Source organism: Notothenia rossii (genome assembly GCF_949606895.1).
Source record: "Notothenia rossii genome assembly, chromosome: 9".
Lineage (NCBI taxonomy): Eukaryota > Metazoa > Chordata > Actinopteri > Perciformes > Nototheniidae > Notothenia > Notothenia rossii.
Genome location: NC_136907.1, coordinates 66839664 through 66855627, shown reverse-complemented (window position 1 = coordinate 66855627; position 15964 = coordinate 66839664). Strand labels below are relative to the sequence as shown.

Below are 15964 nucleotides of genomic sequence, written 5' to 3'. Positions count from 1 at the left end.
CGCCAAATGATCTCCTAACATCTCAAACACAAGGCTGGAAGAAAGAAGGAAATGAAGGTGTTTTGGGGGAATAAAAAGACGAGAAACGTTGGAGTGTGGCACCCGGGATCTGATCTGTCTGCTGCCAGCCAGCCGAGTGTTTAAGAGGTATTAGCGGCCCAGCAGGATTCTGACATAGATGGATGTGGGAGGCTGGTCAGGCTCTGCTGCCATGTGGTGAGAACCATTATAAATACAAGGCAGCGTGGAGTCTGGGCGCGGCGGGCACACACACCATGTCTCCATTAGACGGCACCGGGGAAGGGCATCCCAGTGGGGGACAGAGATGACCACTAGGACACACCGTTTCTTAATACTACGCTTAGAGTCACTGGGTTAGCTGTTACACAAGTCTCATGAGCCTATATGCTTGTAATCCCGCTCACTACGGAAAGGGTTGTAAATGTAATCCCATCAAGAGAATCATGCTCAGCAGCGGTTGAAAAACAGTCCCACATTAAAACCTCCAGCGGCACCCTCGAGTACAAACAGTAGTGTAACAAACACATAAAGCCGATTGGAAAAAGAAATGGGAAGTGAAGAAGAGAGGAGGGGGGGTTCAGACTCACGTGTAAACTGGGGTGGTAAGTAAGGACGCCATTATCACACAGTGTGACATATTTCTTTTTCCATTCCTTGTTGAGGGATTTGCCACTTCGCTTCAGAAGGATTCCCTGTAAGACACAAGGCATCACGGTGAGCATATGCTCCTCACAAAGCAGCATGGTGGATAATATGAGCCATTATGGATGTTAAATACTATAAAGCAGCATTATTATTGTCATTTCAGATTCGTTATGGCAGATCTCTGTGTGGCAAGTCATAACGCAAACAAACATTTTAAGTGACAATTATGTAACAGTGTGGAAGTGATTATACATTTAAAACAACATGAAAACATAATAGTTCTATGTAATTAAATCCCTTAAACTTTCATTTTTCATTATAATTTGCTGGGTGGTTTAATGATATGTTAGTTTTTCCATTGTGATTATTCGACCTGTAAAGTCGGCCAGGTTCCTCTGGCACTGAGGCCTTTCAGAGGGAGAGACAATCCAATTTGCCAGACCTCCTCCCTGCATTCATACACATAACATGCTGAACTCTGGAAGACCTCTCAATCTGGGGATTAGGGAGTGTGATCTCCCCTCTTCAAAGCCCACTCAGCTCTTATTCTATTCTACTTTATCTTCTGGCGCCTTTTAGGGCATCAGATGGTTTCCTTATCTGCTGAGTAAATCCACTGGTAAACAATGCAGTTCCTCTGCTGGAGGTGGCCAAACGCTGCTGAGTGCAGGGGCCAGGAGGCTCTCTGGGGTTAAATAGTGAGGAGGGGCACGCTTAATTAGGGGATTAAGCCGGGGCAATGTTTGTGCTTTTACAGCCAGGGCTAGTGTGTGTGTGTGTGTGTGTGTGTGTATGTGAGCTGAAGAGGGGGGGGGGGGGGGTAGAGGGGGTTGTATTTTGCTAGCCAGGCGCATCCTGCAGGCTTTAATCCTTATTAACACATCAGGGAGAGCTGACCCTCTGTGACCTAGGCACCAGGCTGTGTGCCGACAATCATCCTAATCCCAAACCTGATTCATCTGAGGGGGGGGGAGAGAATTTATTCTTCTTAATATCTTATGAATACACTTGCCTGTTTAAAGATTCTCACTGGAGATACAAACAATTCTGTAAATCTACTCCACCAAATTCGCTCTTCTCAATTACAGTCACTAGGTAACGGAGAATATTGTATTATTTTCTGATGTTTTCTACTCCTAAAATCTTATTTTGCCACGGGGAAAAGTTATTAAAGTTAGAAAACTAAGACCACATCGAAAAAACAAATCAGCATTGCACAACAGTTGCCTGTGTGTTGCTGACACGTTATAAATTCAACTGAATACGTCTTGTTTTGCATTGGAATAAAACAAAAAGTCAGACAACAATTTTGTCCTTATTTTATCTAAAAATATATATTAATATGTTGTAAATATTCCGTTTGAAAAGCAGAAAGCACAGATCGCATTTAAATTACATATATGCTATTTTATATATCCTTGGTTCTGATGATTTTTCAGAATGAAATATTGTGTCCCTAAATCGATAACTTGCTGACTGCCCACAATTCTAAACTTAATCAATAAAATGACTGTAAACACTTTTTAAACGACGCTCTAATCATACAAAGTAAATGATTCAGTCCCAGGGCCTCTGGCGACTCTATAATACATGTTTTACAAGCAAATATGTTGCTCATCTCGTGGCCTTACTGAAGCATTCATAAATCTATACATGCAATCAGTGCGGCGCTACATATATTTATCAGAGCTGTGTAGCAGATCAATAAAGATGCTTAGAAAATAATGTGAAAATCTTTACATGTGCAGACTAATTTCTCTGCTGTTTTATGTGAACAGCTGCTGTGGCACATCGTTCATAAAGCACGCCACTGTCAGTTGCCGGAAGACAAATTATTTGACATAATTTGTCATAATTGTTTAATTGTCTGCCGCATTTAGATTGAGCAGTGTGGTGGTTTGGCATCAAATTGCAACATGTTTGGAGCCCTGTGCATTCATACAACACTGACACACACACACAAAGAGATGTGTGTTCAGGCTGTGCGACATAAGGAAACAGGCCGATCGTCAGAGGTGTCTCTGTGGCCACACAATTGTCATATCTACACAGAGGAGATAGTGTCTTTCCCTTCTTTTGTCAGAAGACCAGGAGAAAAGCTGCATCCTGCCACTGTGGCTGACTGATAGGACAGCCCTTTGTGACAGGGAACAGTGTGTGTGTGTGTGTGTGTGTGTGTGTGTGTGTGTGTGTGTGTGTGTGTGTGTGTGTGTGTGTGTGTGTGTGTGTGTGTGTGTGTGTGTGTGTGTGTGTGTGTGTGTGTGTGTGTGTGTGTGTGTGTGTGTGTGTGTGTGTGTTGGGGGGGGGGGGGTCGGTGATGGGGCAAGAATGCACTCACTGCTGTTGGCGGCTCCTCAGCAGTGAGTGCATTGTTATCCTCACTCACTATTTTTATAGATAGGAGGAGCAGAGAGAAGAGATGGGGGGCTGTGTGTAATTTGGCTCGATGGGGTGAGTGGGGGGCAGTGGTAATTAAGCCCACATTGACACTTTGATCTCCTTGATTGTGCATTTGACTGGCCTGGAGATCAGCGAGTCACACGGCTAACCCCCTCCCTCCACATCTGTATAGCCAAAAAAGATCCTTTGTAGATAAAAGAGGGGGATGGCTCTTGTCAAAAGTTGCCATGAAACTCAGAGAAACTGGCCCCAGACTTTAGAGAGGACCCCCCCCCTGTAATGTACTGGAGAAGAATGGGAGAGTTTACAGTAAAGATCGCTCAGAGGGGATTCTTTCTAATGTGTGAAAACCAAACTCTGCTCACCAGCACTCATCAGATTCCCCAGCTTCTGCAGGGAATTACACTAATCTACAATAAAACCAAGAGCTTTACCCAGATAACATGTCAATTAAATGTGTGCAGAATAGCCACTATTAGGTTTTACATTTACAATTGTGTTTTTTTAAGGGGGTGATTTTAGTACTGCCTGTTCTCAGTCCCTTAACCAAATTAATCAACTAACAGTCAAATTGACTTAAACATGTGATTGTTAGTCGACTAAGACATTCTCAAATACATTTATTACCGATTTTAGCCATGTTCAGGTTGTTGGGCACAAATAAAACCCCAATTTTAACATCTGCTGTGTTAATAAATATGACTGTGATGTAATCCTACATTTCTAAAAACATTTTATAACATTGTGAAGCTTTTGTATCTATTACAAGAACATCTAGTATCTGTGGCAGACAGACGGACCGATAGATATTGTATCTGTTAAACTGGTTTCTCCACAGCATTATTTTCTGATTGAGTGAGGGGGCTTGGAAGTGTCACCCAGCCATTATTTTTACCGCTGGACCAAAGCCTTGGCAATTTTCATCCGAAGGGAATGAGAAGGTCTGGCTCAACATTTTCAAAAATAGGACATTATCTTGTATCATTTGCAGGTAAAGAGGATAATATAATGATGCTGACCCATTTTCAAAAGCCCTCATATAATCACAAGTGATTACTAATCAATGTGTCAATTACTTCTCCTTCGGTTGTAGACGGACCTTTAGAAAATGATCCTCACTCAGATATGTAATTTACTGCTCAGTACTAAACAGCGGGTCCTTTTAAACAACGCATGATCACATAAAAAATCATAAAGAAAAATATGATAAAAAACACTCACTATGGGAAAAAAACTTAGAAAAATAGAAACGGCAGTATGTGATCTGTAGTTTTTAAGCACAACGTTTCTGGTTATGAAAGTACCTCAAAAAACAAATAGTCAGAAACGAACACTAAAGAAAATTGTGTCTACTGGGATATCTAATCAGATTTTCAGATAATCCTAGCTGTCAAAGTCTATTATATGGATATGCATGAATGAACCTTTATGCAAAAATACTACCCACGCACAATTATGAGCAATAAAAACAATTACATTTCCACTGGGAGCAAATGTTTTTCTATGAACCGGTGCATCCACGATTTGAATCTAAGATTATGATCCAAATTGATCACAGGATTGAAATAATCTTTCCCCAACTGAGTGACTGAGATTCATACATTTACACATCAGTACATCGTATTTTTTGAAAGGTTTCCCGAGGCTTTTTAAAAACATTTTTGTAGACATTGAATACAAAAAAACCCTTTATTTTAAGTCATTTGAGAAACACACACAATTCAAATTTCATAATTTTCCCGCAATTTACTGGGTAAAAATGCATTTATTGTGCCTTTAGAATTTCAAAAGCTACTTCTTTTTTTTTTTTTTTTTATCGCGATATGAAGAGCATTACCACAAATACCAATAACCTTTCTGATGTTATGTCTTACTGCTATGTCTTAACCTCCAGCCTTCTTTTCTCTTTCATTCAGCTACACTTGTACTTAAACTGAGTTATTTCTGATATGTTACATTACATCGCCATCTTGTGGTAAAAGCAAGACATGACAAGTACACACTGGTATACTAAATCCACTGTGATTTAAATCTGTAACACAGAACATCCACATTTAACAGACAACAAAGATCATACTTACCCAGGTCACTATAAGAAATGTAGGGTAGAAATGAGGAAAGTGTCTTACCTGTTTGATAGGTATGGCCCTTCCACTGCCTATGCTGTCTGTTTTACTGTCAACGCTCTTTGATTGTTCACTGGCTTTCCGTGACTGCAAGAAAACAAGAAAATCAGTCAGCAAACTGAAGCAACAGCAAACAGCAAAGCCTTGTGGGGTGTGAGGGGAGTTTTTGGGGAAAAGTTGTGTGTGTTGGGGTGTGTGTGTGGGGGAAAGAGAGAATGGGGGTCAGAAAGAGAAGTGAGGGTTTGTGTTTGGAGCATTGTGAAGAAACTCGACGTTGCAAAATAAAAGTCTCAAAAAGAAGCTCGAAATTAACAGACAAGCAGACCAGCGGAACAAACAGCAGTAACACCGACGTGCAAGTTTAAAATAAAATAATAAAGAGACCAAACCAAGACCACAATAGACACATCTCAACACAGAGGAGACCAAGGACGACCACACATTGAGTCATGACTCAGCCCTGAAACCCTTTGGGGATCCTTCCCTCTGTGAGAGACCCCGAGCGGGCCCTTTGCGGACCTGCAGACCCACTGCTGCTATACCAGTGTAGAGCCAGCAGGGACTTTAGCATAGTCGCTAATAAGGGCCTTTGTAGCATTATAAATACATTACATTTCACAACAGGTTAAAGGGAGAGAAGGGGGAAAAGGTTATTAAACAGGAGATGAAAATTAGAGTAGCTTCTGTCGACCTTTGACCTACAAAACCTGGTAGGACAAAATCATTTTGCAAATATTAAACAACATTACTGTCAGAAAAGTTAGAACATTTCAAGTTTCTGGTCATGCCTGTGAGAGGAAAAAGTGGTTAGACAGGAAATATAACTTTACATGAAAATAAATTTGAAAAAAAAATTCCCACCCCAAAACAAGTAGAGATGTGACACAGGTAGAGACAGACATGAGTGTGTATGGTCTCACTCAGAACATGAGAAATGTCCAGTCACCAATGGAGAAGAGGTAGAGTCTGAGTTCAAGTAAACCAACTCTGGTGTTTATATTTTTTCCAACATTTTATTTGTTTAATGATGACTTGTTTAGCTTCTATACAGACACCATACAAAGCAAGTCACAAATTCACTTCAAAATATTCAACAGATTGAGCCAAACATTGCAGTTCCCACAAAATATAGGATGAACAATAAAGGCATTATTTCATATACTCCTTATATGTATGTACTTTTTATAGAGTACCATTGTAAATAAAATACAATACAAGATATACAGCAGTCTATATTTTCGTCAATCCGTTCATGATAGAAAAGCGATTATGCAAGAGTTCATAATCTCTGTACCAAACCTAAACTGAGGAAAATAAATAAATGAATAAAAGACAATTGATTGTGCAAAAATAACTTAAAATAAATAAAAGTAAAAACAAATGTTAAGTTTAACTACATTCATACAAGTCGGTGCAACCCAGTGTCATTTGTTGGCAACGTTCAGTATAATATCTCTCTGTAATACCTCAACACCCACACACTCTACGCTGATTTTTATGAAGGCCTTCATAAAATAACCCCAAACTACTCTAAAATACCTCTATGATAATACATTTATACCACATGTTTCAATTTCATTCATTGCTCCCTGGAAAATAAGAAGGAATCAAATAAAACCAAACCAAATGAATGTAGGAAATTCGAAAAAGAAGAACAAAAAAAACAACTTGGCATGTCTAGTCCTTGAGTCCTCATTTATGGCGAAAGGCAGTGTGATGTGGTGTAAGGAAAGGTTGTGTCCATTGGGTGGCTGGATAACAGTTCCAAGAGTGACTTGACTGTCCAGCGTGTGTTTGTATGGCATGTCTGAAAGGGAGTGGGGGGGTAGGGGCGGGCAGGGCAGGGCATTTCCAGAAGAGTCCCTAGAGTCTGTCTCGCTTTGTGATATTTGACAGTCTACTTTGAGCGCGCTCGAATGAACTCGACTTGAGACGCAAAGTCCTATGGTTTCCGTTTAGTGCAAGTTCTGCGCATTACCCTGAATGCAATAAAGCACCGAGGGTAAAGCAGCGTCGAGCTGTAAGTCCTCAATAAATAATCTTCTCTCTATCGTGATTGGCAAAGCAGGGGGACTCTCTTTTTAAACGATCATGCTCTTCTAATTCGGAAGGAGTTGGAAAGCCCTTTATGTTGAAGAAAGGTTGGAAACAGAAGCACGAATCTGCAAATATTGAAAAACAGGGTCAAATGTTTTTTTTTTCTTTTCTTTGTTTAGTTTTGGTTATGGTTTTAAACGTGGAGATCCAGTAACATGTCAAGTGATTAAAAACATGGAATGGAAAACACCTAATGGCAGACATTAATACATGGATTAAATGAATAGGAATGGATGAGTGGTATGGGATTAAGTATAAAAAATGCCGTAGTATTCATCTAAATTCCTAAACAGTGTGCTTTTCAACACAAAAAGGGACAGACAGCCTGAGACGTCAGGAACAACAGATTACAAAACGGATCGTTTGGAGTTATTGACCATGGAAGCACTAGGAAAAAATATGTGTACTGTGCTGACACCTAGTGGCCGACGACAGTAATGGCAAAACTGGCTTGAAATGATTGCGGTTGGTGAAATTGATTTGTGACGGTGGTGAAAAGAAGAAGTGATAAAATGTTCTGTCGTATAGTTGTTTACTTACGTACGGCAAAAACAACATAATAAAAAAAAAAGTATATATTTTTTTTAAGGGGCTTTTCTAATGAATAAGTAAGTCTTAGATCAGATGTGTTGTAGTCAGATTAATGCTGGGCCAAAGACTGATCCCAAAAGCGATTATCTTAACTCTAACAGTTAACTCAATAAACTGCACATTGAAAGGGGACATTTTAAAAAGTCCCATTGCACAGCGGGATATTTTTTTATCTGATTATAAGTGAACAACATTAATTAACTGCAGCATTTTCTTCTCTAATCTGAGAACAAAATACCTTGTATGTAATGGCTTGAGTAAAGTGAGTTTGATAAAGTGAGTCTGATATTGATCCGTCAAAGCTTGTCTACTGATGACATTAAGGCATATTTTCTTTCTGAATACTTCTCTTTAAACTCCCTAAAAATTAACATAAAATGAACTACTTACAAGAAACCATGACAGCTTTCTGAATGGCAGCCTGCTGTCTATCAGCGAGAGCAGAACTTTTATAGAACTTTGTAACACAGATGTCAATATATATATTTTTAAAACAGACAAAGCTAGGAAAGGGACATCCTCGATATTGTTGATGAAATATTTTCTCTTTCTGTTGTTTTGTAAAATGGCAAAAAAGGTTGGCATGGCAAGTCTTCGTCTCCTTAGCCCATCGCACTCTTCAAGTGTCACTGAAGAAATGTCGCCCTGTTAACTTCCCGTTCCCTCCTCCTCTGCTTCCTCCTCCTCCTCCTCATCATCATCATCATCTCCCTCCCCCTCCCTCCTCCCACCCCCGGCTTGCTGCTCCTCAGAAGGTCATGAGCTGAAACTCCCGCTCGGCTTGCCACTCCGGCACCCACACAGGGTAGGTGGCGTGCTTCGGTATCTCCATGACGCGGATGGGGAGAGGCTCATTTCTCTGGTGGACATGGTTACTCACTACCTAGCAGGGGGGGAAGGGAGACAACAAGGGGGAGCTAGCAAACAGCCTGTACTGCTCGGAGGCCACAAAGCCTGCGGCTCCCAAAGCAGCCGGGGTAACAGGGAGAAGGTAGGAGATATAGAAGAGGGGGGGGATAGATATGATAGGATAGGAAGAGAAGGAAGGACAGAAGGAGGTAGGAGGGAGGAGGGAGGAGGGAGGAGGGAGGGCATCAGAGGGCAAAGGGGTGAGGAGGAAGAAGACAGGTAGAGGAGAAGAGACATTTTAGAGGTGGGGAAGGGTATAGGGGAAGAGTTCAGAAATAAATAATCTCATATAGCCGGATCTCCGTCTTATAAATCAAACTAAATTGTGAGGGAAAATATTTAAATTGTGGGATAAAAACAGGGATACGTTATACTTTGGAAAAGCTGACTCAGGCATTCTGAAAACCCACATTGGCCTTTTGTAGGGAGGTAAAAACAGCCTCTGCAGTACTATTTCATTTGTGGAAAAAAAGAAGTAATTTTTAAAAAGGAAAAGAGTTCCTGAAGACCTCCATGAACTCTCGGAGGCAGAGGGCTGGCCATGTGAGATTAGGAGAGTCTTAGCAGCGTAGAAGAGGCTGGAGTAGAAGGGCAGAGAGAGAGGAGGAGAAGGGGGGGCAGGCTGGGTAGAAGAAGGGGGCAGAGGCTACAAGTAAAAGACAAGCTTACGACAGCTAAGGAAATTTGAGTGGTTAGTGCACACATATGCTATTGGTTAGAGCGAAGGGCAAATACGACAGGACACGGGGTAGAGAGCAGGCAGACAGGGGGAGGGGGGGGAGGGGGGCTGGTGGTGAATCTGGGAGGGCGAAATCGGATTTGGGCCAGGTTCGAAGTAAGTTGGGTAGATATTGGGGAGTTTTTTTATTTTTTGTTATTTAGAATCAGGGAGATGGCTGGGTGAGCATTTCTGTCTGGAGTTGGGGCGCTGATCAGAGGTGGGGGGGGGGTGCGTTATTAGCAGCGTGTTAACAGGGCACTGGCTGGCTCTGACTTTTAGTTTAGTTTGGAGAAGTGGCGGTTTGTTGCTGCTGTCTCCTCCCAAAAGGGAAATCACTGCAAAGAAAGGATCTAGTAAAAAATAAGAGGGGGAGGGGGAGGGAGGTCAAACATTTAGAAAAGTGCAGAGGGCCTAGTTTGTTATGGGTGAGATGAAAGACTTAATCCATGGGCACTTACTACATCCAATTGAAAAAAGAAAAAAGGACATGTAAAGAGTTGTTTTCCACAGTGCTTATCTTTAGTATTTGCTTTGAAAAGAAGGGTTTATACTTCTAGAGCATATTTGGGGATCTAATTTAATTTCTATTTCTCCTTTGCTCTTTGTGCTGTGTGAACAAGACGCTTTCTTTGCCTGCATGGGAGGCAGGAGAGGTGGCTTTGATGCATTTGGAGCTACCCGTCTCCCTCTGGTGGACAAAGTGTGCTTGGCAGCATGCCTTCTAGTAGTGTGAGTGGGTGTTGCTTTGCATCAGCTGTCGCATACTTACTGTGAAAATGTTGGAGCGGCGCTTCGACTGCTTGCGGATGGGCGTGGGCGTGTTGGAGGAAGCGATGGTCTCAATGCGCATCTCCCGCTGACTTATGCTGGGGGTGGAGGGAACAGAGGAGGAGTAGTCGCTGAACGCACCCCCACCATTGGCCGCCTGGGGAACAAGAGATTAAGAGGAAACGACAGAAACAGAAGAAGGGAGGTAGGACAAGAGGGAAAGATGGAAAGTCAGAGAGTATTTATACTGAGGGACATTCTTTTTATTTTCCCACACAGATAAAAGATTATGAGAAGTGTTACACATACAGAAAAGACCAGTGTGCCGTCTGTGATGATTTGAATACCTGGTTGATGTGAACAGAGGGGATGGCTGCAGCGGGGACTGAAGAGTGGCTAGGAGAGTTGGGGAGAGATTTGCACGGACCAATAGAGAGCTGCTGCTTTTTCCTCATGGCCACAACCTTCTGGGCAACTGGCGAAGACAGACACAGGAACACTTTGTTTATTAATCCTGTCAAATGACTCCTGATATACATCTTTTTTATTAAAAGGAATTCGGAGACATTTGGGAGACTTAACAAAAACAAAGAAACAAGATTCAAACATGTTCCTCAGTAGATAGTTACTACATTTCTACTTTCTGAGATTAACCCTACCACACTACTGAGAGATCAAATGACATTTTTAAATAAGAGACATCTGCTGAAAACACCAACAGAAACTATCTTCCTTTTTAAATGACTGTGGAAATAAAAATAAAAAGCACTCAAACTAAATGTGTTTGTCAGGGCTTTAAGCCTCAGTTAATCTCTCTCTTAATTGTTGTGACCAGCCTTTGTTTATTTCTGTTTTTTATCTTCTTATTTTCTAGTCCCTTGTTTTCCTTTTTGTCGTCGTCCCCCGCCCACGGCCCCACATCCTATTGTAAAGCAACCAAGGGTTTCTTGAAAGGCGCCGTATAAATCAAAGTTATTATTATTATTATTACTATTATTACTTGGATCATGACTTGTTTTCATGACAAATTCATTTGGAATATATAAGGGTGTTGTGATTAACCCTTACTGACGATAATCAGTAGATGTAGAGAAGGCACTAACTACAACACAAATGTACAAATATGTACTCTCAGTCAATTCAAACGTGATGTTTAGCATTTAAAATGTAATTGGCAAAGTGTCATTCTCACCATGAAGAAAGTTAATCAAAGGAGACCTATCATGCTATATTTAAATTATATAGTGTATGACCAAACCTATATAAGGTATATTTATAGATTTTATTTTTCAAAATACCAAACAGATCATTTTTTAGCCATGCCTCGTTTCGCTCATTTTCGCTCTATTCCAAGCCTGTCTTTGAAAATTCTGAGCAGCAGCTGACCACGCCCCCCTGCAGAAGAGGGGGGCATGAGCCGGCGAGAATCACGTTACCATGTTTGCTGTGATTACGAGTGTGGAATAAACATGTCATCTCAGAGCAATGCATGTGTTCAAGCATATTATCAATTTGATCCAGAAACTGACGCTGAAGCAGCGGAGGTTTTGGTGGAGGTGCAAACATCTCGGTTGCAGCAGGACGTTTCTGAATGGTTAGTTGACAACATACTTGTCAACCCTCCGATTTTCGGGGGAGACTCCCGATTTCATTGCCCTCTCCCGGTTTCCTCCCGGAGTCATATTTCTCCCGATTTCTGACAAAATCAGATTTACACACGACTGTTTCCACTCTGACTTTAATACAGCTACACCATTGTTTGGTTTCCATGGTAACACGTCTCTTTAGTAGCACGCGCAACTCAAAGTCTGAGAGGGTGAGGCAGATATTCACAGAAAACAGAACAAGAATTGACAACTACTCTACTCACTCCTTTCCTGTAAAATACAGGTCCAGTCCACACATATGCTCCATCAAGGACGGTGCTACAGGCCGCAAGGCAGTGCACTTACAACTACAATAAGAATGTTAATGTTAATGTAACAGCTCCGGCGATCCACAGCACCAGCACCCCCCCCCCCCCCCCCCATTTTGCATTTTGAAATGCTCCCGATTTCTGAGGTCTAAAGGTTGGCAAGTACGGTTGACAAGAGTGTCTTCTTTGAGTGCTAAAAGAATAGTATTTTTCTCTTGTTTCTTTATAGACAGAACACCAACAGAATATTAAACGAATGAAGCTCAACAAAGTAAGCAGAGCTAATTCCAGCCAGACGAGGAACCATATGAGCACATTATGACAAACGCCTCGGGCCATTTGTTTTCCAGTCAGGTAATAAGCAACATACTGCAAGGTGGCTCACACACATCTCCTGGGGGGTAAAGTACTTCTATTTCCCAGAAAAGTAATCATATACAATTATGCCTGCAATTTCTTTTGGTGTCATTCACTGATCTCTACAGAGAGCTGTTAGCCAAATGAAACTATAGTCACCATCTGAACAACCAGATTTGCCATGTAACTGGTGCAACTTGCATTTAATTCACAGCACCCACCAGTGAGGGACTGGGTGGGGGGGGGGGGGGTGTTCGTGACGTGAATTAGCGCCGGGGGAAAAGAGAGATGATTTGATGTTACGCCGACAGCAGGGACTATAACGCCCGGCTGCTTCCTTCAGCATGGCAAATACAGAGAAGGCAAGAGATACAGAGCGACATCGCCAAGCAGCCGAAGCTCCTTCATCTCTTTTAATTATTTCAAATTGGGCTTCAGGAAGCAATTACGGCAAGGAGAGAAGACAACGTGCCTGTGCATCAAGTCAATGACATGCAAAGTGAACGCTGTGTTACATATTCAGATGTTTTGTGTAGGGATGACAGGCTTTGAAAGGAGCTGCAGCCTTAGGGGATAATGTGCCAGAGTTAAAACAGCCAAGTTTCCAAATGACAGTTTCATGACTTCAATTATGGATTCCGGGAAAAACTCTGAGTTTCGATATACTTTTAAGAGACATTAAGAAAGCATTCCACCATTCATAAACAAATGCATATTAACTGGTAGCTTAGAGGCCCACATTGAAATCATGATTTTAGCCTCCGTGATTAATAATTGTAGTGTTTGACGATCTGGTCTGGTGTATTATTATTTTAAGTGAGCCTGTTAATGTTAATGTTCACAAAGTATACTGCCAATCATTGTTGCTGAGCAAACCGCATATGAGTCAAGCATGCACAGGCATTATTGCATGATGCTAACAATAACTCATGAACAGCAGGAAGTACTTCACAATTAGCGAGGAGTGAAGAACCAATGTAACAACTCACGTTTGAAAGAAGTGACAACATCGTCATCATGTTAAAGCTACCTCTGGTACTTCCTGTTTATTCCATTTTTGTAACTTTTTTTGGCACCCCTCTTACCGTCCTGAAAGACGCGCTCCACATTCAGGCCATAGGTGGAGCAGGTCTCGTAATATGTGCAGCGCTTCAGGTCGTTTGACAGCTTTCTGGCTCGCGAGTCGTCGATCACTCTGGGGTTGGCAGCACTGATGGCATCTAGGAGGGGAGGAAAACATATTACACAATCATTTCAGTTAAATGGTGAGGCTGGTGATACTCAGTTTTTTTTGTTTCAGGCAATGAATTTAAGAAAAGAGCGACGGTAGTTTTAAAGGTCACCTATTATCAGTGATGCAAACACAGGTATGGTGAAAAAAGAGAGAACTATTCGAAGCAGAAAAAAAAACGGTGTAATATACCGTCTGACAAAGGCCTGTGCTATAATGCTTCAATTAACTGGCTATTCTTTATAATATACTCAGATCAGTAGGAGACAGAGATTTTAAGTTATAAATCAAGGGTTTTTATTATTATTTACAGCAGGGATGGGGAACCTTTTTCCTTTACATTTTTACAACATCCTCCGAGGGCCGTACAAATTATTGAACTCAACCTCTGCTTACAAAAATAAAATCACAGCCCATTCATTTCGCCTTTCTTTCATGCTGTGCAAAGAAAAAGCAACCTCTTAATCCAGATATCTCACCACGACTCACGTATGCATGCAGTGCACGGTTGTGGCATGGGGACCTAACCTCCTCTAGGGGGGGTCTGGGGGGCATGCTCCCCCCGGGAGCAACATTAGGAGATCTATGGATACATCTCCACACCTATTTGAAACAGAACTGTAAGCAGATCTTTCTTTTGGGATATTTTACAAATCACTCCCCTTTTAAACTCTATTTTTGTTTGTTGCTAATAACAACTTTGTTTTACTGTCATATAGTGTTTTATACCTGTTTTTCATTTAGTCTCTAATGTCTCATTAATAACTATAATGATCATATCAAGGTGTGCCTTAACCTCACTGAGCTGATGTTATTTGAGCCTCTCAGGAGAGAGCTCTCTTCCACCTGGTTGTAGAAAAGCTCTTTAAATTTGTTAGCATAGCTAGCTAACCAGATGCTAATAACAACAGATCGCCACTGTGCTTACAACTAAAGACACAGCCACGCACACACTGCGGTGTGTACGGCTCCTTATGGGTACTGCAATATCTGAAGAGCTGAAGCTGCCTTCCGGTGCTCTCCGTCAGCACTGCACTCTAGTCTACACTCCTTTCGATACATACCACGTGAAGACAAGTTACGCTCGTGTTGTGTTCAAGGAACCTGTCCTTGGCCAGGAAAAACAGGCACTTACTTGTTTAATTATTTTGCGGTCTAGATTTCTTCTTCTTTTCTGAAGTGAGAAGTTGTCCGTCAGTCGGACTGACGTACTGACGGACGGACGGACCCCCCCCCCCCATAACTCTTCGGTTCTCCACGAATTACACAAGTCACCCAAATCAGCGTTAAAAAAGCGGGAGGCGCCGAAAAGCGACAAATTTGCATCACTGTATTATGCAAATCCACTTTTCCATGTCTTTTCTACATAAGCATGTGTCCCCTCCTTGTAAAGAGATTCTGAAAGCTTCAGGAAAAAAGATTCTCTCTCTTTTTGTCCTGATCCATTTCTATAAAAACCTGTCTGAAAATGAGCTGATCAGATTTTGGCCACTTGATGATGTCATAACGATTTTTTGACTTGTGTAACCATTAGCCAATAACCAACCAAGGTAACCCCCCCCCCCCCCCCCCAGCTTATCACCCAAATCTCCTCCTAGAGCACCATTGTGTTCTTTTTAACCAAATATCTCTCAGAGGGGCGAGGGGAGGGGCTTCTTATTTTCATCTAAAGTAACAGACAGAGAATCAGCTCTTTTGAAACAGGGCTGAAACAGAGGGGTTTATGGGATGCTGCAATGCATGATCTGTTTGGTATTTCGAGCCAAACACTTCAGAGACATGTTTTTATATTTCTGAGACCTATAATATATTGATCAAAAACAGTATAATAGGGGACCTTTAATTTAAATTAGTAATTCCTTTTCGCATATGGGCGCTGTCGTTTAGAAGTAACATTACTAGAAGAAGAGGAAGTAGTTGCGAGGGAACATTTTCAGCTGCGGATTAATACACATTGGATGTGCTAGTGAGTTACTCCGGCAGCAGGAGGGAGTATGTAGGATTAACTAAAAATAAACTACAGAGACCATGTTCACTGTAACGAGAAAACATGTCACCCACTGCGACAGCGGGGCTCACTGATGTCTTCTCAGAGTTTTTAAACAACAAAGGAGCACACAGAAATAAGCTACGGTATGTAAAACTTCTTAATACGACAAATCAGTGTCAGCTTTGGTCTTGTT

The 15964-nt window shown here is 41.6% G+C and overlaps 1 protein-coding gene across 6 annotated transcripts in view; it reads right to left on the bottom strand.

Annotated features, from left to right (window-relative positions):
* The window catches only part of agap3 (ArfGAP with GTPase domain, ankyrin repeat and PH domain 3), a 119844-nt gene that overhangs the window by 41211 nt on the left and 62669 nt on the right, over window positions 1-15964 (bottom strand). For 4 of the 6 annotated variants that reach the window (XM_079652130.1, XM_079652133.1, XM_079652132.1 and 1 more), the window contains exons 6-10: window positions 13636-13770; window positions 10626-10753; window positions 10280-10435; window positions 5196-5279; window positions 609-713 (exon numbers count right to left, since the gene is read on the bottom strand). In XM_079652130.1, coding sequence (XP_079508256.1) covers window positions 609-713; window positions 5196-5279; window positions 10280-10435; window positions 10626-10753; window positions 13636-13770 — 608 coding nt within the window. Of the gene's footprint in view, window positions 1-608; window positions 714-5195; window positions 5280-6185; window positions 9861-10279; window positions 10436-10625; window positions 10754-13635; window positions 13771-15964 lie in introns of those variants that run through there. The other 2 variants (XM_079652131.1, XM_079652134.1) reach the window with 2 other exon arrangements.